At 39.7% G+C, this 25,052-nt stretch overlaps 4 protein-coding genes across 4 annotated transcripts; 3 read left to right on the plus strand and 1 right to left on the minus strand.

Annotated features, from left to right (window-relative positions):
• The first annotated feature begins 5,749 nt into the window (after positions 1–5,749).
• On the plus strand, positions 5,750–6,232 carry LOC103452045 (protein BIC1-like). The gene has a single exon (XM_008391558.4). The coding sequence runs from the start codon at positions 5,750–5,752 to the stop codon at positions 6,230–6,232; it is 483 nt and encodes a 160-aa protein (XP_008389780.1).
• Positions 6,233–7,555: 1,323 nt separating this feature from the next.
• LOC103452135 (protein CIA1-like) lies at positions 7,556–11,987 on the minus strand. Its single transcript, XM_008391670.4, has 10 exons — positions 11,542–11,987; positions 11,308–11,454; positions 10,877–11,095; positions 10,670–10,734; positions 10,060–10,125; positions 9,870–9,938; positions 9,353–9,415; positions 8,994–9,069; positions 8,432–8,515; positions 7,556–7,858 (listed from the first exon to the last, which is right to left on the minus strand). Exons 1-10 carry the CDS (start codon positions 11,725–11,727, stop codon positions 7,790–7,792), a joined length of 1,044 nt encoding a protein of 347 aa, XP_008389892.1. The 5' UTR covers positions 11,728–11,987; the 3' UTR covers positions 7,556–7,789.
• A 706-nt stretch (positions 11,988–12,693) lies between these two features.
• Positions 12,694–21,021, plus strand: LOC103452224 (cytochrome b-c1 complex subunit 9, mitochondrial-like). The gene is made up of 3 exons (XM_029090242.2): positions 12,694–13,186; positions 13,912–13,959; positions 20,722–21,021. The coding sequence occupies exons 1-3, from the start codon at positions 13,067–13,069 to the stop codon at positions 20,770–20,772; spliced, it is 219 nt and encodes a 72-aa protein (XP_028946075.2). The 5' UTR covers positions 12,694–13,066; the 3' UTR covers positions 20,773–21,021.
• Positions 21,022–22,039: 1,018 nt separating this feature from the next.
• LOC114820086 (large ribosomal subunit protein uL1-like) lies at positions 22,040–24,439 on the plus strand. Its single transcript, XM_029090241.2, has 6 exons — positions 22,040–22,157; positions 22,257–22,299; positions 23,027–23,246; positions 23,347–23,512; positions 23,617–23,822; positions 24,191–24,439. The coding sequence occupies exons 2-6, from the start codon at positions 22,295–22,297 to the stop codon at positions 24,242–24,244; spliced, it is 651 nt and encodes a 216-aa protein (XP_028946074.1). The 5' UTR covers positions 22,040–22,157; positions 22,257–22,294; the 3' UTR covers positions 24,245–24,439.
• The last annotated feature ends 613 nt before the right edge of the window (positions 24,440–25,052 follow it).

The following is a 25,052-nucleotide window of genomic DNA, read 5'->3' on the forward strand; positions in this document are numbered from 1 at the left end:
CTCTCCAGTGCGAGAGGGTAAACTAATTGCTCTCCAGTACGAGAGGGTAAACCAATTCCCCAACACCCATATGGGTCAGCTCTCCAAGACGGGAGGATAAACTTTACACTCCGAATATCCAGACGTGGATGAGCCTGGCTGCCCTAGTATAACTAGATGCACGATGGCTTGCGCCGGGATTCCTAGAAGTAGCCGCAATGGTCTTTTTTAAGGCTTAGCTAACTGAAGGATTTTGGGTCTCTTGGCCTAATCCGTGGGGAACCGGGCCCTAGAGATGGAGAGGGCACATTACGCAGTACAGTCGATGGACGGTTGCCCTAGAATCCTAAAGCTGCTACCGAGTGCACTAAGATAGCCTACGGATTCCGGAATACTGCCTACGACTTGCCCTTCGAGCAGTAAAACCGCACTAGACTTATACAACCGCACATTCTTGTGAAAGGTTAAACAAGCTAGCACGCATATACGAAGTTTTATCCACTGCCGACATGCTATGTAGTCGATAAACTTCACCTCTGCCAAGCGCGGAACAACCTACACCAAGTCCTAAAGTGTTGTGATACTTGCTACGCAACCTACGGAATTGGAAAAAGTCAAGGTTAACAGCCTAGTGGTTACGCGGACTTGTCTGCTTCTGTAAGTAAGGCATCCGGCTGCCAACCCAATGGCTAACAACTTTGTAAAGTTCTACACCAACACCTACGGCTGCATAGGCTACGCGAGCTTGTCTGCTTATAAAAAAGTAGCATGCTTGCCACTGGTCTATCAAGTCTAAAGGTTAGGGCATGAACAAAAGAAGCAAAAATGAAGAAAAGCTAAGGAAAATATGTTTATAAACGACTAGCAAAGGCCGAATGAGTTCAAGCAAAACAAGAGCTACAAGGAAAAACAAAGAAAATCTTAAAGGCTACCTAGATGACTACATTTTAGCAGCCTGGACATCCCACGACTATTCGGTCGCCACACCTTCAGCAGCCGCGAAGCTCTTAGCAGCGGCATCACCCCTGACTGCTCCAGCCTGGGCACCAACTTCTCCAACTACTTCACCAATACCAACATGGACGCGCTGCAGCTCATCCACTTCTTTCTTCAAACTTTCGTTGATCTTCAGCACACCTTGAAGTTCCAACACTTGGGGTTCAAGCCTATCGACGATTCTCTTGAAGTGGATCACTTAATTATAAGCAGCAATCAACTTTTCATCCTTTGCATAAGCAGCGAAAGAAGTCTTTGGTTTTTTCTCAGCCGGCATCTCTTGAGCAGGCAGGGAAGATCCATTTTCCCACATTCACTTGCAGCAGGATCCACAACGGTGATTGGACGAGCCAATGCATCCGCCTTGATCCTATTCACCTCTTATTTTGGGAGCATCCCACGTTTCTCCTGACGAAGAGAGTTAAAGTAGCCAACGCCATTCGTGCTACCCAGCAGGGGAGTTCAACCCAACATTCCAGCAGCTCATGAGGCCCGCAATCTCTTCATTTCTCTCAATCACCGGCCTAGCTCGCGTCGTGTCCAAAAGCCTAAAAGGACATGAGCCATGTGACTCGCCTAGTACTGCGCCCCAGCGCCACAATCTGCGGCCCTAACCTCACAAGCTGCCCTTGGTTCTAGCCAAGTCCAGCAGCTTAAAGCAGTGGTCCCTGCCACAATACCTCATCGGCCCACGCCGAGCCGACTCCTGGCCCATGCTAGCCGACGTGCCACACCACCCCGACAGCTGCCCCGCAGTAGCACCATCCAAGAAGAAGATAAGGAAAATTAATTTTTTCTTACCTCAGTGCGGCACGAAGAAGACAAAGAAAGCAACGAAAGACGGTCCTTTGCACGGGCAAGATGTAGAAGATTGCTAGAGGAGGGGGAACAAATATCCTCTAAGCTATCTCTCTCTTGTAGGGTATAATAAATCGCTCTCCAAAGTTGATTTAATAACCCACTTAAGGTGGACTTAAATAGGCTTTGAGAGAAATTTATTTCCCTTTTCTAGAAGGACCTAATTTCGTATTAAAGAGAGAATCTACATCAAAATAGGAAGCAGTCCTACGTTTCCTAAAGCAAGATGATCTCTACACCTACTGCCCTTTTCTGCGAGCAGCCCAACAGGTGTGGGGGCATTTGTGGAGCCAAAAATATTCACAAGGCAACACGTGGATTTTTGGATAAAAGAAGACAAAAATATCCTTGAGGCATACCGGGATTCCTACGCACAAGCAGCGGGCAATCATCCGTTAACCAAGTCAAAAATGCCCAAAGAAGGTAACAAATAAAAGTTATTTCATCCATATACTCCACAAGGTAACCATTCCAAACATTCCATTTAAATTAGATTAATTGGTGAGTTAATGGATTTATTTCCTAATTAATCCATTAAATCACCAATTAAATGACCCATTATGCCAATTAATCCCCCATTACATAACCCATTACCCAAAAAATCCCAAATGGCCGGCCACCCTAGTTGATCTCATCATATTCACCTATTTTATCACATTAGTTAGCTAGTTAATTTGGCAATAATTTTATTTGCTAAATTAATTAGTCAATTATTCCCATAACTCCTAAATTTAACCTAAATCAAGAACCCTATCCCTATAAATAGGCTCTCATTCTCACCAAAAACCCAATTCCAACACTTTAGCAAAAATCCCAAAATTCTCTAAACACTATTTCTCTCTAAATTCTAACTTTGGCATCGGAGGTTCTTCGGCCAAAGCCCCCCCCATTCATCGTGGGCGCGTGAGGCTCTTGGCCTTAACCTAAGGTGTTAATTGTTTTGTAGGTGCAAAATCGTCCAAGATCGAGGAGGAAGAAATTTGCATCCACAAAGGTCTTTCGTTAACTGTCGCTTCCGCTCATTCCCAATTGACTTCAAGTTGGATTCTCGTATTCTATGCAATGAAATTTGTTTATCAATTCAAAAGTTGGTAAACTAGTGAATGATTTATAATAAGGGTTTATTAGATATTGGTCCTGAAAAATCATGATTTCTAAACATAAACCCACATATAATTAAACATTCAACAAAAACCTAAAAGTCAAATAAACTGCCGCATAAGAATATAAGTATCCTACTAATACAAATTATTTACAATTTTTGCCACAACCTACTTGAAAATTAGCTTCAATCAAGGGCCGTAAAACCTAATTAATCATCCTGATGTTTTTTCTATTTATTTATTTTTAATTTCTACAACAATCTAGTGCATTACTCTAAATAATGACTACATTATATTATTCGGTGTAATATTCTCCTTATATATAATAGTTAAACGTCCCTACTTTATGTATATAAATAATATCGCCCTATAGTCTGTAATTTACCTACAGTATAAAAGCAAAATATTCTCATATTTCTTTTGGCAATTTACCTATGATATATGCAAATAATATTCTCATGTTTTGCTGGCATTTTTCCTAAATTATGCAAGTAGGTAAATTTCAATAATAGTAGGTAAATTATGCACACGTAATTTACCTACATTTTTTATGTGAATCAAATATCTAGACTGTATGTGTAAATAATTAACCTATAGTTGGTTCTTTTCTTTTTCTTTGTCCTAAAATTAATTTACCTGCAAGTTTTTATCTCCTTTAATTTATATATTTTTACTTTGACAACAATTTTTTTATATATTTTAAAGTACAATAATTTACCTATATATAATATGGACACGTTGTAATGGTAAATTGGAATTCGAGAGCCAAACTAACCAACAAATCCCTATATTTATATGCAAAATATTATTTTTGTAAAATCATTAATTCTCCCTTACAATTTGCATAGAATTAATTGTGTACATTAAACATTCAATAAGGGTGTTTTAGGCATCCGAAAAATTTTAAATGGGTAAAGTCAAACATAATTAATGAATTTGCTTATGTGGAGTCTAGTCAATGGGTTTTATTTGAGCAAAAAATTTACGTCGGGTTTTATGTGGAGAAAATTGAGCTCCAGGGGCTAAAGTCATATTTTCAATTTTTAGTTGTGGGTTATCTAATTATTGCTTCAGGGTTGTGCTCTCGTTTGAAACTTCAAAAGTATTCTTCGCGTGAATATGAGAAATATATATATGCATGTAAACCCTAAGCCCTAAAACCAAACCTACATGTCTATACTTGCAAAATGAGTTGAACAACACCGCAAAGTTAAGAAAAAAACAAGAAAGTAAGACAAACCTGGATATCGGGATGCACATTAATTTGAGAAGTAATAGCCAGACAAGTCAACATAGTCTGAAAATAAAGCAGCACAAGCTGCTGACGAAGCAAGATCTACAGCCTCTTGCTAAGCTTAAATTATTATTATTATTTTTTGGATAAGATGAGTTCTTAAATTTCATAGGATAGCCAAAACAAACCAAGGGCTGCTAGCAAGTATTTATGTGCATCAGAAAATATCTATCTGGAAAACCCCAAGGTCTCAATCTTGTATTGAATAAAATTGAATTGTATGCGAAGTTTCATTGAATATAACAATTATGCATGGGAAAGATATGGATGCTGTGCTTTTAAAACATGCATGGTATTGTCAATTTGAGAGCAGCCCACAGTTCTGTTACTTTCCAGCTGCTGGTTATGCAACTTGCTACTTGGTTGCAACTAGGTCGAAGAAGTTGTCAAATTTAACTCATTAAAATGATGTTGATGACTTATATGGCAATTTGATATTTTTTACAATTTTTTACTCTGTCTGATATTTTAAATAATAATGTTATTCTATACTTTTTTTTTTATCCATTGCGAGTCTAATTATTGAGACAATCAATCAAATACTTAAAATACACGACAACATTTATTATATATTGCACCACATCTTATTTAAAAATTATTAAATGAATTTGACATTAAAAGGCTTTGCCTTCAATTGACTCGACGCCACGCAAGAAACTGAAGGCTTGATTGGAGAGAGTTTGTGCCATTTTTTAGTGTTGCTTGTGTATGTGTTAGTTTTGACATCTCCTTTGGAGATGTTACGATACAAATATTTTAGAATTGTTCGATAAATTTGATTATTTTTTCTTATAGAAGTTAAAAATTTTGATATTTACATTAAGGTATGAGATTGGAATCAAACTCATCATCTCATCAAAAGTCAAATAAAAAAACCTCTCATTTATAAGTACAAAGAAATATTAATAGATCATAGTATTAGCGGATTGTATAAGAAATGCACATGTTGTTGAGAGCAAGAATCCTGCATTGAGAAAGTAAGAAACTTCGCATGTTCTTTATAAGAAATTAAGCTTAATCTAGCCAACACTACCACTTGTTTTATAAGGTAAAACTTCTCATTTCTTCATAATATTATAGCATATTGTCCACGTACATTTACATTACCGAGCATGTGGCATACTGAGAACATAAATGCATAAATCTCAAGTCAAAAAATAAAAAAACTTTAATGTACTTATAAAAAGTTGAGTTTGTGTTGTACTTTATTACCAGAGTCTCATTTTCTTTTCCTTTTTTATTATATTCAAACAAGTACTAAGCCACATAAAATGAACTTCAATCTCAGCCAAGCCACGTATCATACACAAAAATCAAAACCTTTTGAGTTGACGTGTAACACTAACTCCCCACCCATTCTAGCCTGCATTATTATTTATTAACACACACATAAATCCTCCCCTAACCTACTATACTACCACCATTTGATTCACAAAGTTCCAACAACTACATCCAGAGGAAGAAGAAGCAGCAGCAAGCTCTGGCAAGCACACATTTTTATCACCATTTCTGAATCCAAATGAGAAGAAAACCATCTCAAATCTCTCTGCAGAAACCCATCGTCCAAAACATTCCAGTTCTACCAAATATGCAAGAAAATGGTGAGCAAATCTCAAAGAAAAATGACAGTTTTATGGAGCAGCAAGGAAGCACGTCACCAAAGATGCATGAAAACGACGAGGAACTTTCAACAATGGACGGTCAGGATTCAGCTGCTGTAGAAGGTGATGATGATGTTGTTGTAGATCAAGTGCCTACGGCGGCGGCGGCGGAAGAAGAAGAGAGTGGACGCGAGAGGTTACAGAAGCACAGAATGGAGGTGGCCGGACAGGTTTGGATTCCGGAGATATGGGGGCAGGAGGAGTTGCTGCAGGATTGGATAGATTGTTCAGCTTTTGATGCTTCTTTGTTTCCGAGTGGGATTATGACTGCTCGGTCTGCTTTGGTTGAGGAGGGGAGGAGAGAAAACACCGGCAGATTAAGGATAGAGAACAGGTGTTGAATATTCATTAATGATAATTTAATCTTCTTTTTATTAGTTTTATAAGATCTTTTATCTTTGTTTTTTTTTTAATTTTATTATTATGATCATATACAGATGATTGTTGAAACATTGAGCTTGTGAGAATGATTTTAGTAAGAATGATAAATGTTTTTTAGGCGATATTATTGTTTAATTTAAATTATTGAAAGGGAATTCGAACTTAGGTATAGAAGAAGGACCATACTATTGTAACCAACTCAACTAAACCCATTGTTCTAAAAAGCGCCGTCTAGGCGCTAAGCGGCTGGTCACCGCCTCGATTAATATATAGACGTTTGAAAATTGAAAAAGAGCGCATAAACCTGCTGAGGCGTCCGTCTAGGTTGCAACTCACTTAGATAGAAAATAGATAACTTTCATTTTGAATTTTAATTTTTCAATAAATTATAAGGGACTTGTTGAATACTTAAATGAACACACATTATAAGCTTGTTTCCCATGTTTTCATTATGTTTCAATGCTTCATAATATATATGTAATTCTATTTTGTAGTTTATGATGAAATTATATATATTTTAAGTATAAATACACTTATTTACATTAAATATAATAGATTTACTTAAATCCGCCTAGTCCGCCTAGGCGCTAGGCCCCACCCTGCCACTCGACTAACGCCTAGCGTCTTTTAGAACCTTAACCCAAATCTCTAAAAAATGCATTTTCAAAATAACGACGTGCACAACTTGTATTGAAATTTTGTGTATAGGATCCATTTATGACTAGTGCATAATTCGGAAGATATTTCGAGTTTGAATTCCTCTCCAGTTGATCAAATGGAACATCATTTCCTTTTTCAGTTGGACTAAATGGAGGATCGTTTAGTTTTTCCCTTGAGATGATATTGGTTGAATGCCAGTGACCAAACAAATTTAAGCCAGATTATATATTTTGGAACAAAATGTCAGCAATCATTGTGAAATGGGGGGAGAGGATGATGAAGAATCAATCTTTTTTTTTTTTGTCATAAATTAGATGTCAGATTAGCCACCGACAGAGTTCTAACTCACGTCATCATACAAAGGTTCAACTCATTTTCACCATTGTGGTAAAGAGCCACTTGCAGATGATGAAGAATCAATCTACCATTGGAGGACTCAGGTGCGACGGGAATCTTAATTTGGCAATATCTCAGGCCTATCCCCCATTGCCATGTGAAAAAGATAAAATGCATAACAATGCATGACTTGAGTTGGAAATTTCAATTATCGTCACAATGGCATCTCATTGTTGGTAAGTTTCTCTCGGGAGGGTAAAAGTCGAAAGACAGAATAGAAGTCGATGTCTGAAAGCAAATCTTGTTAATACTGTAAGCCATCTTCTTTCTCATAAAGATTCACTACATGATTACGATCTGCTTAACATAAAAATAAATAAATAAAAAGGCCACATTTCACTAACCATACAATCTTTCATGTTTTTGTTTTTCCTTCCAAAAATTGACAACAGGATAAAAGAAATATATAACACGTTTGCTATTACACAAGTGTTTTAGCAGCAACGGGTTTCTTTCGACAGCTATTCAGATGTCAGCTCCCATATTTTAATCGTCCCGTCATCGGCTGCAGAAGCAAGAACCCGGTCCTCCTAAAGAATTCAACAGCAGTGTACGATGGAAATGTTAGTATACGTATGAAAGTTGGACCTCTCACTTTTCTCTCTTTAAATATAGGGAAATATGCACAAATAAAACCGGTTACAAACTTCGAATCATACTAAAACTGGAGGAACACTAAGCAGACAATTAAGCCGCTACAACCACAGTCTACACGGCTCATTTATCTGTCTTGTGCTCCCACCCACAATCATGATTGGACTATGTGCATATTGGTACCGTTCAAGGGTATATCAGCAACAATAACGGTCCTCAAAATGGTAGCGGTAGTTGTGCGTTTGTGTTGATAACAGTGACGCTTGTAATTACAGTCGGGGTTCAATGATGATTGTGGGTGGTCGTATTGACTATGAAGGGGGTGCTGGTGATAGTAGTAGTGGATACAACAGAAATTACAGTGACAGAAGCAATGACGGGTGGTGATAGCCATTTGAGTATTAATGGTAGCAGATACGAGTTAAAGAACCTAGAGTCCATGTCGGCACCCCCTCAATTCACAAGGAAAAGAATAGGACCTACATAAGTTGCAGAAGAAGAAATCTTACCCCAGGGCTCCATTGCACAGAATTGATATCCATGTCATGGGCATTCTCCTTCCTCAAAAGCAATTTATACGAAGGTCCATCAACCTGAATGAAAACACACAATTCGGTAACTTAATACTCTCCAAACCAGATAAGCAAATAATAGAGCCACTCCAATCATCTAGCACTTGATGAGCTTGCTACTAGCATCTGCGTACGAATAAGAAGTAAACACAAATTTAGAGATCGAAAACCTTGCCAAGTGATTCCGGAAAGGGGACTATATGTCTAAAAAGCATTAGATTAACTGATCCACGCCAAGCTCTAGATATATATTTAGGGTGGTGCTATCCACAACCCCTATTTACTCCCACACACCCCCCTGTTAATCTCTGTCCTTTGATCTTCTTCAATTCATTCCATCCGACATCCGGAATTGAGGAGTATGTGAATATAAAAAGTGGTGTGTGGCATCACCTATATTTATTCGCAGTTTACCATCAGATGCATGCAGAATCGCAGATATTAAGGCATACGAAACAAATTCTGGAATAATCAATGTGGGTTAAAGATTATGACATACCAAACCATCTTGATCATCGTTCTCCACAAAAAATCTTATGGCATCATCAGCAGCTCCACTGGCTATGATATTGTCCCTGTCAATTTTCAATCAAATATAAATCAATATTCGGGATAAATCCAAATCTTATTTGGTGAATCAAATAATAAATTAACTAGCCTAGTTAACTCAATCAAATCAGTGTGGCCATGTTTAGTGTATACTTTACCCAGATTACTATACTATCTAATACCGAATAAAAGATCGTAAGAATATTCAGTAAACTACCAAATTAAACAGCTCATCTTGATTCTTTCCTGTGTTTTATAATCTTGACTACAAACCCTAAACTGTTGGGACTATTTCTTTGGTTCTATTACCTTGACCAATGAACTGAAAATATTGTCCGGTCATGATAACCTGAAAGAGTGCAAAGATGTCGCCTGAAAAACCAAAAAGAACGAAGCATCTTGTCAGTACAATTACAACAAATGAATGACAGCTAACTGTCAGCACCCTATTAATCCAATTACTAATTACCGAATTAAGTTCAATAATAATATCTTTCTCTTGTTATAAAACACAATTACATTGTCTCTTTTTGTAGAAAATATAAACTGTTTCAAATTCATGCATGTTTACATAAGAGTGACAGTGGATGGTGCATGCATCAGGATGCATGAGAGTTCAAAAGTACAGAACGGTTACATGAGGAACTCAAAGTAAAAAGTACATAAAACAAACAAAAAGAAGTATAGAACTAAATGAATATCAAAGAGAGAGAGAGAGAGAGAGAGATAAAATACTCAACTTTTTTTAAATAATTCCCAAAAGCGAAAAACCAATTTCACATATGGATTCTAAAAAAAGTAAAGAAGTACTCCTAATGCTACTCACCAAGGTGCAAAGCCATCAGCAGACATCTTTGCATCGTCTGATCCCCATATCTTTAAAGTAAGATCATCACTGCAAAATCAGTACATTGTTATTTATTTCTTCAATTTTTGTTTTTCATAGATGTTCTTACAAATGATGTTTTAGTATCCAAACCAAGCAAACATTAAAATGAGATATCTTTTCTGCATACCTGCAGGTGACCATTTTGTCTCCACTGGCATTAAACGATAGAGCCCAGATGGTAGAAGAGTGACCACTAACAAGAAAACCGATGAGCTAAATTAGAGTAAAATGGTATATTTTAGTAAAAAGTGCCAGCAATACTGCAAACTCAACTGGTTTAGAACCATGTATTACATTCAACAAAAAATCTCCTGCATTCCTAAGATAGGAAGAGGTCGCACTTGGTGCGATGGCAAGTGCCTTCGCCCATGAGCGGTAGGTCTCGGGTTCAAGACTTGAGAGCAGCCTCTCCATAAATGGGGGTAAGGCTAGCCGACATTCACCTCTCCCAGACCCTGCGTAAAGCGGGAGCCTTGTGCACTGGGTACGACCTTTATTCCTAAGATAGGACCATATTTATTTTAAATTATATATGAACAGCTGGGATGCATTGCATCCACTGCACATTCTAGTCGTCCATATCTAATCAATCAGAGAAACATGACCTCATCTAAGGAAAAACTGCTTATGAGTGAACACACGCACAAGGTTATGGAATATTTACTTAAAGAGAACAATCTGAAGAAAGAAGGATGATACAGAAAATTTCAAGATCTAAAGAGGCTACGACGTAGTACTTGTTAGTTTCACCTAATGTCTGAACACACGCCCAATCATCATCATCACCATCATCTGCCCATATCTGCAAGAAACATTGTACTGAATCATAAAAACTCTGAGGAAGCCCAATCTTCTTGATACATAATGAAAGAAAAAAAAAAGTAACCATTTTTGTAGGACAGTGGTAGGGATAGTAAAAGCACTTAAAAGTTCTAAGCTTTTACCTTGACAGTGTTATCATAGCTACAAGAAAATATAAGATTCCTAGTGGGATGCCACTGAACCATCTTCACATCCTGTGTATGGCCTTGCAACACTGAAACACAGTCGAACTCATTCCCGGGTAGCGCTTCCCATACCCATACAGTTTTATCCCGCCCGCAAGTCGTAAGCATAGACCCAGATGGATTCCAACACACACTTTTCACTTCGTTTTCATGACCCTAATACACACACACACACACAAAAATGCCTTTTCACTTTACTAACAAAAACCAAAATAACCCAACTTGCAAAATCGACAATTTATGCAAAGCAATAGTCTTTCAATGCCATTAACAAAATACCATCTTTACTAACACAAATCAAAAGATCCCAACTTGTAAAAAAAATTGACCAATTTATCTAAAGCAAGATTCTTTTACTATTTGCAAACCTCTAGACTGGCAACACATTCGTAATCGCCTCCAACATTTTCCCAAATTGCAGTGGTGGCATCGAAGCTTGCAGTGGCCAATAACTTCCCAGATGGGGACCAAGCGCACGATCGGACGGTTCTGGTGTGCGTTTCATCCAGAACTGCCTGCAACCCATAAAAATTCCATTAAGAACCGACCCATTTAACAAAAAATGGAAATATTAAATAAAATTAGATGAAAAGATGGGTCACCTTACAATCCCAAGAAGAAGTGGATAGGTTTTGTTCCCAAATACGAACGGTCTTATCGCCGCTGCAGGAAGCGAAGGAAAGGGGAATTCCGGCGACACCGGTGGCCGGATTCCAGGCGAGGCTCCAGACCCTATCAGTGTGGCCCTCTAGCTTCTGAATCTCTCGCAGCTCTTTTGCTAACTCCATGGCCAAGTGAGGCTTTGAGCTATGAGGAGTAGGCGAGGCAGAGGATTTGACCGTGCGAATGCTGTCTGTGTTGAGTGTTCTACGAGGGTACTACATTAGTCACGGGCAAAACAGTCCTTCTGGCAAAGTAACACGTAGTTTCCTTTAATTTCATTTCGACTTTGATTACAAGTGAACTTCCAATTTGAGTTCGAACTCCACACTCGCATGTTTAAAAGCCACCATTTTGTTTTGGCAGACCGTTTGATTTAGGAGGTCAAAAGTAACGATGCTGCCTTATGTGGTAAGGCTCTTTTAGACTTATTAAGAATATATAATTGTTTCTTTACGATTTTAGTATAGATAATAACGTTCGTTAAAGAAAAATATATACATAATTTATGGACCTAATAGATGGGCCTGAAGAGAGCAACCTAAAGGATGAGAAGACCAAGAAATTAAGCCTACAAGCCAGCCCAAGAAACTCAATAGATAGAGTGCAAAACCTAAAGTACGAAACCTAAAGTACTTTCCCATTACTCCTTCTTGGCATGGAATTTTAAGGACAAGTCTGCTCAGACGTTTAACTTCAGGCCACGCGTTGGTATTAATGAGAAAAGACGTCTATCAAAAGACATAAATGTTGTCAGCCTAGCACTCAGCTAAAGTGCCTTCCAACCACTCATGGACGAACGTTGCACTCGATGCATGTCGGTCCAAGAAGCCATGCAAATAGCCTTGTGCAGTCGCTATCTCTCCACATGTTAAATGAACAGTGAAGAAGTAGCTTATAGGTCGTGCTTACGCGTTCAACCCATTAAATGGTAAGGCAGTAAGAGAAATAAAAGAGACGAATACCCCTTAATAAGTTGTCGGATCAATGGAAGGAAAATTACATTACATTATTTTAAAGCACTCTTATAACCCACATCAAATATATATTAAATCACTATAATGAACGTAGCCCATATTTAGGAATAAACCACTTAAATCGTTTTGCTCACAATCTCGCCTTTGTTTTAAAAGCTGGTACACCACTAAATTGAAAAATAATTCAAACTTACGAGGCAGTGATTTGAAGACGAAAACTCCATTGAGACAAAATTTCCATTGAAAAATGAAATTCTAAGCCTACATGGACCAGTACCTTCAGAGCCCACAACAGCCGGTCCGACCGACCCGCCCCAAACCGTTCCAACACTCTAGCGGACCGCTCCGAGCAACCCGGTTCTCAAATCCAAACACAAAATTACAGAACCCAAATCCCTTTCCCATTTCCACGACGCAAGAGCTCTGACCAAAATCTTCCGCCTCGCAGCTCAGATCAGAAGCAACCGGAAACAGATTCGCGCAGATCGCCATGGATTCAGCGGCCCGAAGGAGCGGCGGCGAACTCTTCGAAGGCCTTTACAGGGTCATCATGCGCCGCAACTCCGTCTACGTCACCTTCGTCATCGCCGGCGCCTTCCTCGGCGAGCGGGTGAGCATCTTACAAGTTTTTAGATTAGGGTTTCCCTCACTGAACCTCTCGTTTCAGATTATTTTTGTTCCCTGTTGTTTTCTGTTTCGTTGGTAGGAAAATCTGAGGAAATTAAAGGTGATTGATTTGCGATTAGGTCAGTTTAGTCTAGCAGAAAGCTCAGGAATTTCAATTGTGTTTATGGTATTTTGCTGAATTGGTCCTGTGATTAAACGGGAGCGGCTATATTTTTATTGTGTTGGTGAAAAATGGGTGAAATTTGATATTTGTTTATTGCCATTTAGTAATTAATTTTTGGTAATTAATTTTATAGATCTAATTTCATTAATTGGTTTCATATATGTTCATATATTCAACGCTCGTAAAGATGAAAAGTTGCTAAATTGATCAAGTTGAGGGTCATATATATAGTGGAACTATCGAGATTCAAAATCTTGGCACTTTGGTTTATGATTTCATATTATCTCATATGCGCAATGCTCGTAAGGACGTAGAGTTGCTAACTGGAGACATTACTGGATTTGCATTGCTTGGAACTTTACATTTCAGGTGTTTTTTTTTCTTCTGAGTTTTGGGGTGTATGCATGTTTCTGAATGAGTTTTTTTTCATTCCTTGCTGAATTTGTTTCTTATGATTCGCCTCTATCTTCTATTTGACTTATGTTGTTTTGTGAAAGAAGAACGAACGTCATAGTGTTCTTATGTATTTGATTTGCTGGTTTCAGGCTGTAGATTATGGAGTTCATAAGCTGTGGGAGTACAATAATGTTGGGGTATGTGAACTTTTCTTTAGTTTTATTTACACATGGTGGTTTGCGTGCACTTACTCCGTGTATATTAGAATTTATGTATTTCCAGTTTGATGGAAACACTTGAAGAATGCTATGTACGATTGTGCCCATGTGCTATTTTCTATATTAGATACAGATGGAAAATCAAAATTGTAAATTGCTTTTATATATTTTCCCTTCTGTAAATACATGCTGATTTTTTATTTTTCCTAAAGACAAAACTTTTAGAGAAGAAATGAGTACGAGTAGCATATATCCAAGCTATAAAGGATATGTATGAAGGAGCAAAGACTGCCGTAAGAACTCATGAAGGACAAACCGAAAGCTTTCCCATAACTGTAGGATTACATCAAGGCTCATCCTTAAGTCCTTACCTTTTTGCGTTGGTAATGGATGAGTTAACAGGACATATTCAAGATGATATTCCTTGGTGTATGCTTTTCGCAGACGATATAGTGTTGATAGATGAAACTCAGGAAGGGGTAAATGCAAAGCTTAACCTTTGGAGAGAAGTGTTGGAATCTAAAGGTCTTCGCCTAAGCCGATCAAAGACAGAATATATGGAGTGCAAGTTCAGTGCAAATGGAGGCTAAAACGAGTTAGGGGTGAGGATCGGAGATCAAGAAATATCAAAGAGCGACCGTTTTCGTTACCTAGGATCTATCTTGCAAAAGAACGGAGAATTAGATGTAGATCTCAACCATAGAATACAAGCTGGATGGATGAAGTGGAAGAGTGCATCCGGCGTGTTGTGTGACCGCCGTATGCCACTGAAGCTCAAGGGAAAATTTTATAGGACGGCAATAAGGCCGGCGATGCTGTATGGCACAGAATGTTGGGCGGTGAAACATCAACACGTACACAAAATGGGTGTAGCGGAGATGAGGATGCTTCGTTGGATGTGTGGGCACACGAGAAAGGATAAGATTAGGAATGAGGATATCCGGGGTAAAGTAGGAGTAGCCGAAATTGAAGGAAAGATGAGAGAAAATCGGTTACGGTGGTTTGGACATGTGCAAAGAAGGCCTACTGACGCTCCGATTAGAAGATGCGACTATGGGACAGAGGTTCAGGGCCGAAGGGGTAGAGGAAGACCTAGGAAAACTTTGGAAGAGACTCTAAGAAAAGACTTAGAGTACTTGGATCTAACGAAGGACATGACACAGGATCGAGCACAATGGCGTTCTAAGATTCATATAGCCGATCCCACTCAGTGACTTGGATTTTCCAAGTCTCCAACTGAGAAGTTTTCCTCACTCGGGAAATTAAGGGAACACTACCCCAACCTACATGCTCCACTCAGAAAGCTTCAACATACAAGCTTCAACAAAAGAAAATTCAAAGAACTTAGCGAAGAAGGCTTTGGTGTATTTAACACAATACGTTGAAATGAAGGAAAACTTATTTATTGATATCCCCGATAAGCTACAAATATGTACATATACATGAGTCAAAATAAACACACAAGAGGGAGCCTTCACAAATGTTGCTTAGGAGAAGTCTCAGCAGTCGGTAGAGGCCCAGAAAGAGAAGGCACCGGAGGGGGATCATTTGGAGTCTCAGTACTGGACAGAACCCTAGAAGGAGGAGGCATCAGAGGTTGATCATTTGGAGCTTCATTACACGGTACAGCCCCAGAAGACGAAGGCAATAAATGCCTTTGGAACAAACCCACAAATCTCTGATGATCAAGTAAAACCTGACCATCAGTTTCCTTCATCTGGTCAAGCTTCCTCTTCATGTTTGTAGCATAGTCATGTGCGAGCCGGTGCAACTGTTTATTCTCATGCTTGAGCCCTCTAATCTCCTGTTTGAGACTCATCACTTTAGCCGCCAATGATTCAACTTGGCGGGTTCGAGCAAATAGGCGTTGGGCCATATTAGACACAGAACCTGCACACTGAACACTGAGAGCCAGCGAATCCTTAACAGCTAACTCATCAGACCGTTTGGAAAGTAGTCTGTTATCTTTGGGAATGAGAAGGTTCCTGGCCACCACCGCAGCGGTCATATCATTCTTCATCACGGAATCCCCAACGGTAAGAGGACCAGTAGGGGAGACGAAGGATGGGCGCCATATGTTGTCTGGAGAAGGCGGGGCTGCCTCTTCAACAAGGTTCAAGTCAAAACGACGGTCGGAGGGGCCAGACATTTTCAAAGGTGTTGAAGAGAGAAGAGGTCGGACAAATCAAGATCTTAGAAGTGCAAGAATGAAGCTTCTACTGGTGGAGATTCAAGTGTGCTTTGGAACTTAATGCCAGCCCCTATAAAAATCTGCACTCGACGGAGCTTCAGAAATCGAAGAGGCGCCTGCTCAGAAATCGAAGAGGCGTTTGCTTTCTCAAAAGCTGAGCTGCTTAGAGATCACGAGGGTTGATCTCAGAAATCGAAGAGGCGTTTGCTTTCTCAAAAGTTGGGCTGCTCAAAGACCACGAAGGCCGATCTCAGAAATCGAAGAGGCGCTCGCTTTCTCAAAAGCTGGGCTCCCCAGAGATCACGAGGGCCGATCTCAAAAATCGAAGAGGCACCTACTTTTCCAGCCCTGTCAGCACCTGTCACACGCACACTCAGCTTTGCGGAAATTATGGGCATTCTGTCGAAGACTTCTGGGGAAGTAGAAAACACATGAATCTTACTGTTCAATCACCCACTTCCCACACGCAACAATAGCTCATGGGTACCACAGATAACTTTGCCAAAGTTCTCTGCCAAAGTTGAGCACGTGAAGCTTGCAGCTCCCACTACATCGCTCTGACCAAGAAGGGTAAAAGAATAGCAAAGAAACAGCACTAACAAAGTTTAGACCCATAAATTTTGAAGGTCTAGCTACCATATTATTACCCACAAGGGTAAAGGAACAGTACCACTGCTGGATAATTGGAAAGTCCCTGTGTGTCAACCTCTGTGCTTCGTGGCAAGGTAGACTAGCAAACATGCCCAACCTTTACTCACATTCGAGAAAACACTCCCAATAAGATTGCTTGCTCCAAAATCGAAGAGGCACCGTCCTCCGAATCTCGAGAGCCAGACTCCCAACATGACTACTTTATTAAAAATCGAAGAGAGGGTAAAGGAACAGTTCCATTGCTGGATAATTGGAAAGTCCCTGTGTGTCAACCTCTGTGCTTCGTGGCAAGGTAGACTAGCAAACATGCCCAACCTTTACTCACATTCGAGAAAACACTCCCAACAAGATTGCTTGCTCCAAAATCGAAGAGGCACCGCCTTCCGAATCTCGAGAGCCAGACTCCCAACATGATTACTTTCTCAAAAATCGAAGAGACACTGCTCCCCGAATCTTCGAGAGCCAGACCCCCAGCATGATTGCTTTCTCAAAAATCGATGAGGCATCGTTCTCCGAATCAATCGAAGAGGCGCTCGCTTTCTCAAAAGCTGGGCTGCTCAGAGACCACGAGGGCCGATCTCAGAAATCGAAGAGGCACCTACTTTTCTAGCCTTGTCAGCACCTGTCACACGCACACTCAGCTTTGCAGAAATTATGGGCATTCTGTCGAAAATTTCTGGTGAAGTAGAAAGCACATGAATCTTACTGTTCAATTACCTACTTCCCACACGCAACAATAGCTCATGGGTACCACAGATAACTTTGCCAAAGTTCTCTGCCAAAGTTGAGCACGTGAAGCTTGCAGCTCCCACTAAATCGCTCTGACCAAGAAAGGTAAAAGAATAGCAAAGAAACAGCACTAACAAAGTTTAGACACATAAATTTTGAAGGTCTAGCTACTATATTATTACCCACAAGGGTAAAGGAACAGTACCACTGCTGGATAATTGGAAAGTCCCTGTGTGTCAACCTCTCTGCTTCGTGGCAAGGTAGACTAGCAAACATGCACAACCTTTACTCACATTCGAGAAAACACTCCCAACAAGATTGCTTGCTCCAAAATCGAAGAGGCACCGTCCTCCGAATCTCGAGAGCCAGACTCCCAACATGACTACTTTCTCAAAATCGAAGAGAGGGTAAAGGAACAGTACCATTGCTGGATAATTGGAAAGTCCCTGTGTGTCAACCTTTGTGCTTCGTGGCAAGGTAGACTAGCAAACATGCCCAACCTTTACTCACATTCGAGACAACACTCCCAACAAGATTGCTTGCTCCAAAATCGAAGAGGCACCGCCATCCGAATCTCGAGAGCCAGACTCCCAACATGATTACTTCCTCAAAAATCGAAGAGACACTGCTCTCCGAATCTCGAGAGCCAGACCCCCAGCATGATTGCTTTCTCAAAAATCGAAGAGGCATCGTTCTCCGAATCTCGAGAGCCAGATACCACAGACCACTTTTTCAAAGTGCTCTGACAGAGTTAAAACATGTGAAACTGACAGCTCCCACTACCGTGCTATGACCAAGCAGGGTAAAGGAATAGCATTACTACTTGTTGTTAGGGAGACTCCTATATATGTCGACCTCCATCCCCAACGGACAGGCAGACCTGCAAAAATGCTCAACCCTTCATCATATCTGAGAGGGCACTCCCAACGAAGCCTTTCGAAATATTCAGCTTTCTTTCCCCCCGATAATACCTCTGCAAACAAGCTATACTAGAGCAAGAATATCTCATATCATCAGGGTTAAAAGCAAGAGTATCCCATATCATGTTTTTTCCCTGTCTTTCCTTTGGCTTTGTTTTTACCTGCAAGACAAGGAGAAAGAGAGCAATCAGTCAGCACTTGGAATCAAGCTTCCAGCCAGGAACTGACTGCCTGGAACCCCTTACCTGATTACTTACCTGGCATTGCTCTCGAGTACTCATCTTCAACATCTTATGTTTCCAGGGAAGATTCCGCATCTGCTTGAGGAACAGATAGGGCAAGTGCGAAGGATACAAGGAAGCATGTGGAGACAAGCGTAACAGCACACGTGCCGATACATCCATTACTCTGTCAAAAGCAAAAGTATCCCATATCAGCAGGGTGGAACGTACTCTAGATTTGATGGACTTGTTTTGACCCTCAAATTCTTCAGTCGGCCTTATACTCTGGAGGAAACCAGAAAACCCTCCAGCTCAGTTCAAGAATAAGCCTGTGGAAAGTTACTTCTTCAAAAGCAAAAGTATCTCATATCATCTCTTCTCATTTTTCTTCTCTTTATCCTTCATGCTGTTGCAAGATGGGGAGAAGGTGAACAATCAGTCGGAGCTCTGATTGCTTACCTTGTCTGTCACCTCTTTCAGCAGACCCCCTAGCTCGGCGACTTGGGGGACTCCTACTACATGGTTTGTATCGCGCTTGACCAAGCCTGAAACTACAAGTAAGCTTCAAGTGAAATTGATACATTACCTTGTGCATCTCCACCAGTTAAAGATACCACCCCTGGATAGAGGAAAAGTACTTCCAGAGAAGATGCCACATCTACCTATGAGACTATTAAGGCAAGTCAAGACGACACCACACTCCGATACTTAGAAGTTTCGTGATTACGAGATCATTCTCCCACAATATTTCCTAATGTCATTTGTACTAAATCATTCACTTGTACTCACTAAAGGAGAGCTTGAACCTATGTACTTGTGTAAACCCTTCACAATTAATGAGAACTCTTCTATTCCGTGGACGTAGCCAATCTGGGTGAACCACGTACATCTTGTGTTTGCTTTCCTATCTCTATCCATTTATATACTTATCCACACTAATGACCGGAGCAATCTAGCGAAGATCACAAAAAGTGACCGTTTTCGCTACCTAGGATCTATCTTGCAAGAGAACGGAGAATTAGATGGAGATCTCAACCATAGAATACGAGCTGGATGGATGAAGTGTAAGAGCGCATCCGGCGTGTTGTGTGACCGTCGTAGGCCACTGAAGCTCAAGGGAAAATTTTATAGGACGGCAATAAGGCCAGCGATGTTGTATGGCACAGAATGTTGGGCGGTGAAGTATCAACACGTACACAAAATGGGTGTAGCGGAGATGAGGATGCTTCGTGGGATGTGTGGGCACACGAGAAAGGATAAGATTGGGAATGAGGATATCCGAGGTAAAGTAGGAGTAGCCGAAATTGTAGGAAAGATGAGAGAAAATCGGCTCCGGTGATTTGGACATGTGCAAAGAAGGCCGACTGACGCTCCGGTTCGAAGATGTGACTACGGGACAGAGATTCAGGGCCGAAGGGGTAGAGGAAGATCTAGGAAAACTTTGGAAGAGACTCTAAGAAAAGACTTAGAGTACTTGGATCTAACGGAGGACATGACACAAAACCGAGCGCAATGGCGTTCTAGGATTCATATAGCCGACCCCACTTAGTGGGAAAAGGCTTTGTTGTTGTTGTTGTTGTAAAGACAAAACTTTTGCCCATGGCTGGATGTTCTGTATACCTTATTTGGTCGAGCATGTATGCTTGTTTGGTTTGTTCATTGGGTCTGGACCTACATGCTTTGGAGAGAGTTTAGGTGGTGCTGGTTATAGATGTATTTCCTAATTTGTTTTTCGAGGGAATGTTTATCTGGCATTTGTTGCTCTTCCTTACCTATGTCGAACGGATGGGAATTTTCGTGAGTCTGGCCGCTGGCCACAGTTGGGATGGATTGTCACTTTCCACATCTATATAGACATGTATATTGTTCTACTCATGTCTTCAGTGCAGTTGAGATTCTTCGTTGGTAGTAATTGTTTACGACATTCTGTACACATTGAATGTACTTTTAAAATTTCTCAATTTTGATCGGTCTACTGGACAATGTCACAAGTTTAAAATCGGAACTGTTTATTTTCTCTTTTATGCAGAAACGATATGAAGATATTTCAGTTCTGGGGACAAGGCAATCGGAAGAATGAGATTACCAACGCTTCTCTTTGACAATTCTAAAGTTTTCATGCTCTTGGAAAGTTGGACCGTGCAAATTATGCTTTAGGTAGGACTTCTTATTTTTGTAATAAAGTATGGGCGGATTCAGCTTATCTATCAACCTTCTTCCATTCAACGAAAGTGTTTTTGAAGTGTCGAATCTGTTGTGCACGGCCACATTGACTTGATTCTGTCAATGGTTATTGTTTATTTCTGAGATTTTGATCCCTTTTGCCTTATGATTTGTGTTATCTCCTGTTATTTTATTTAACAAAATCATGATTAGTCAGTTTAGCGAAGTTAAACGAAAAACTCAACAAACTGTAACAAAGGAGAAATTATAAACTAGAAAGGGAACAAAGAAATTTGCACTGGAATGTAAGGTTGTTCTGCTCACTCTTGGCTTTGTCTACATGAAGGAGTGACACAGAGCTATATTTTCCGATTTTGTGATCCTTCTTATTTTTTTGTGTAGCTTTCTTTCTTTTAGTTCTCCCAATTTTAACTAACCTTTTGACACATCAACACAAGATAGGGAAGAAAAGAAAACAGTGAAGAAAAATATTAATGAATTATTATTGTGTCTTGGTAATACTACAAGTTATAAGCCCGAATTTGTAACTAAGCAGGGCATTACATTGATTGGTTGTATGGATGATAAGTCAATTAGGTGGGAAATCCATTTTACCTCTCGTTGAGGTCAAATTAAATTAAGGACGGCCTTAACCCTCGGGTTAGAATATCAAACCCTTACGATGGCAACTGAAAGCAGCCAATAAATTATTTGGTGTTCTTTTTTATGTTTAGATTTAGTTTTATGCCTCGCTATCTTTGAGTCATTGATTCAGTCGATATACTTCCTATGACGTGGTAATTCTTTTGAGGTAACCGGAACTTGGTATACAAACGAACTAGAGGAAGAAAAAATGTCTCCATGAAGGACCAAGTCCAGCTCAGCCTAAAAGTCCCCCAACAAGCTGTAATATCTATGGTTTTACTTTTATTTGTAAAATTTCATCAAATCCTCAATCGACAATTTATGTCCTCCGTTCATTCAACGACGTTGATTGCACATGATCAATTGTTTAACTTTGGGTTCAAACAGTAACGTTAATCATTTTAATTGACTTTTAACAATAACAAAATTTAAATTTCAAGGACTTAGGTGTGATACGAGTTAAATATCGTGGGGTGTTGATGGAAATAAGTAAAAGTCAGAGTATAAAGATAAAACCTAGAAGTATAGGGATTCGAAGGAAAATATCAAAAATAGACAAAGGCGTAGCAAGCAGCTAGGGTTTTATAAAAGCCCCGAAGTCTCTTCACCACTTAGCGCGGCAGTCCCGAAATCCAGTTCTAGGGTTTCCTTCTTCAGGTAGCCTCCGCCGCCACTAGGGTTTTCTCATCTCATCATTCTGTGCATTCTGTATTGCGACCTCACTAAAATTTTCGCTTCATTATTCTGATTTTGTAGGAAGTTTTTTCGTAGCGAGGACAAGGATCTAACTAACCATGAGGTAATTTCATTTTCTTCTCCTGTTCTTTGTTCATCAGATTGTAACTAGTTTTGGGTTATTGATCGATTTGGATTTTAACTGAATTTTTGGTGTTTTTAGAAACCAAAATCCCAAATTTCTGTTCATGTATTAGCATGTTGCTTGAATCCCTTGCTGTTTATTTGTTTTAATCTGGTTTTGCGAAGTGTTTACTGGCTAGAAATTGTGATTAGGGATTTAATACTCGTAAATCTGTAGTCTGGGAGGAATATCTGGCGTAGTTTTTACAGAGAGCGGTGTGGTTTGATTACTTTGTTTTATGGTTTTTTAATTTATGTTTTTTTCCGGTGGCGGTGGGCGGAAATGTCACTGATAGTCTAAATCTCAAGATGATTTAAAGTTATTTTACATTCATGTCCTAAGAGGTCGCACTTGGTGCGATGGCAAGTGCCTTCGCCCATGAGCGGTAGGTCTCGGGTTCGAGACTTGGGGACAGCCTCTCCATAAATGGGGGTAAGGCTAGCCGACATTTACCTCTCCCAGACCCTGCGTAAAGCGGGAGCCTTGTGCACTGGGTACGACCTTTTTTACATTCATGTCCTAGACTATTGATTGCATTACATATCTAAATTGATAAATTTGAAACTGTTCCCTAGCTCTATCGTGGGAGTCAAGAACCTGTTTCGGATTATTTTACATTGGTCGTGTTACCTAAAGTTTGTGATTTTGCCGTCATTTGTTAAAACAGTAAGCTTTCAAGTGATGGGCTGAGGGAGGCCATTTCACAGATTAAGACAAATTCTGAGACAAAGAAGAGGAAGTTCACTGAGACGGTTGAGCTTCAGATTGGTCTGAAGAACTATGACCCACAAAAGGACAAGCGTTTCAGCGGTTCTGTCAGGCTTCCACATATCCCTCGCCCTAAGATGAGGGTTTGCATGCTTGGAGATGCTCAGCATGTTGAAGAGGTAAGTTGGCACATCTCGAACTGTTTATGAATTTGTTGACTCTGGATGCATTTGTGATAGAGTTGAAGCTAAATCTGTGTATCCTATGCTTTTACCACAGGCAGAGAAGATGGGTTTGGACTACATGGACGTTGAGAGCTTGAAAAAGCTTAACAAGAACAAGAAACTTGTTAAGAAGCTTGCCAAGAAATACCATGCATTTTTGGCTTCTGAAGCTGTCATTAAGCAGATTCCTCGTCTTCTTGGCCCTGGTCTTAATAAGGCAGGCAAGTATTCCTGATTATTAGCTATTCTGTATTCTCGTTGTTGGACATTTTGATTTATTGAAGTGGCAGCTAACACTAACTCTAGCTTTGTGTACAAATTGCAGGTAAGTTCCCAACCTTGGTGAGTCATCAGGAATCTCTGGAGGCAAAACTTAACGAGACCAAAGCTATGGTGAAGTTCCAACTTAAGAAGGTTCTTTGCATGGGTGTTGCTGTCGGCAATCTTGCTATGGAGGAGAAGCAGATTTTCCAGAATGTGCAACTCAGTGTCAATTTCTTAGTTTCACTGTTGAAGAAGAATTGGCAGAATGTAAGTTATTTGCTTCATCCTCCTTAAATCATTTGGGTTTTTGAATTATACCCGCTCTGTACTAAGTTTTGGCTCTCAAATTTACGGATAACAAACCTTAAATGCTTATTTCATTGATCCTGTTGCTAGTATATCTTTATATTGAACCATTTGCATTACTATATTTTCTTGAATATTAATGTTGATAGTCGTTTTATTTCATTTAGTCGAGCATTTGAGCTGTAAATTGTGATCTGTTCCGAAATGAGATTGGATTGGCATTTGAAGTCTCGACTTCTAGTTGAGTATCATTTGATGCATGCTTTTATCTTTTTTACCCTTTTAATTGTACTTATGTATGTTGCCCTTTTGTTTGGATGATCAAATAGGTGAGGTCTTTGAACTTGAAGAGTACGATGGGGAAAGCTATCCGTATCTACTAAGTTCATAATCTTTATCAGAGACTTTCCAAGCGAAGGAAGCATCGGCAAACTTTTTTTCTAAGACATTTATTGCATATGTTTCAGTGTTATATTTTGTTTTCATTAACTTTGATTTCGTCGTTAAACTACAATGAGTACTCTGTTGTTTTAGATGAATGCTTTTGGAAAATTTTGAAGGAAAGTCTTTTTCTCTAATGTCTAGTGGATGGTGAAAGGTTACAATTGGGATGAAAGAATTAGGGTTTTCAGAATATGCTTGTTTCTTTTCTTCACCTGTATTCCGAAAGCCATAATCCTTTCATCGTAATGGACCCAGTTGTAATGGGGACTTCGACGATGAATCTGGATGGAAGGTTTCTTTCGGTTGGGTTCCCGTTTGTTCAACCGAGTCCGGGAAATGCACTTTGAACGATTGGCGATGATCTTGCCTGATGATATTCCTTTGTTAACAATGTAGATTACCATATGTGGATTTACTTGTGGGATAAACGCATCTTAAGCTGTCTTTGTATGGAGTCTACAAAAGCACTTTTGCAAACCTTTTGTTTCACCATGAATTGAAAGAAAGAAATTTGGCGAGTGCACTCGTCTACACTTGAATCCATAAGACAAACATGTAAATGCAAATATTAGTTTGCCGTTGTGGAGAGTCGAATATGAGACTTCCCACCGTAGTGCCAATTGGTAACAATCAAATTCTAGGTCGTAATTGTTTTTTCGCTTTTTTTTTTATCGGATAGAAAATCAAACACGGGACATTGATTTTAAGAGCGAATGTTCTTAGCCAACTGAGCTATAATGCACTTGC

The sequence above is a fragment of the Malus domestica genome, chromosome 12 (genome assembly GCF_042453785.1).
Source record: "Malus domestica chromosome 12, GDT2T_hap1".
Classification (NCBI taxonomy): domain Eukaryota; kingdom Viridiplantae; phylum Streptophyta; class Magnoliopsida; order Rosales; family Rosaceae; genus Malus; species Malus domestica.

Bases quoted from the DNA above. Each gene is read 5' to 3' on its own strand.
- LOC103452045 (XM_008391558.4), top strand. From the start codon at position 5,750: ATGAGAAGAAAACCATCTCAAATCTCTCTGCAGAAACCCATCGTCCAA.
- LOC103452135 (XM_008391670.4), bottom strand. From the start codon at position 11,727: ATGGAGTTAGCAAAAGAGCTGCGAGAGATTCAGAAGCTAGAGGGCCAC. The intron at 11,096-11,307 runs GTTTGCAAATAG...TGTGTGTATTAG, and splicing joins AATGTGTTGCCAGTCTAGAG to GGTCATGAAAACGAAGTGAA. The intron at 9,416-9,869 runs GTGAGTAGCATT...TTGGTTTTTCAG, and splicing joins GCTGATGGCTTTGCACCTTG to GCGACATCTTTGCACTCTTT.
- LOC103452224 (XM_029090242.2), top strand. From the start codon at position 13,067: ATGGATTCAGCGGCCCGAAGGAGCGGCGGCGAACTCTTCGAAGGCCTT. The intron at 13,187-13,911 runs GTGAGCATCTTA...TGCTGGTTTCAG, and splicing joins GCGCCTTCCTCGGCGAGCGG to GCTGTAGATTATGGAGTTCA. The intron at 13,960-20,721 runs GTATGTGAACTT...TCTTTTATGCAG, and splicing joins GGGAGTACAATAATGTTGGG to AAACGATATGAAGATATTTC.
- LOC114820086 (XM_029090241.2), top strand. The intron at 23,247-23,346 runs GTAAGTTGGCAC...CTTTTACCACAG, and splicing joins ATGCTCAGCATGTTGAAGAG to GCAGAGAAGATGGGTTTGGA. The intron at 23,513-23,616 runs GCAAGTATTCCT...TACAAATTGCAG, and splicing joins CCCTGGTCTTAATAAGGCAG to GTAAGTTCCCAACCTTGGTG.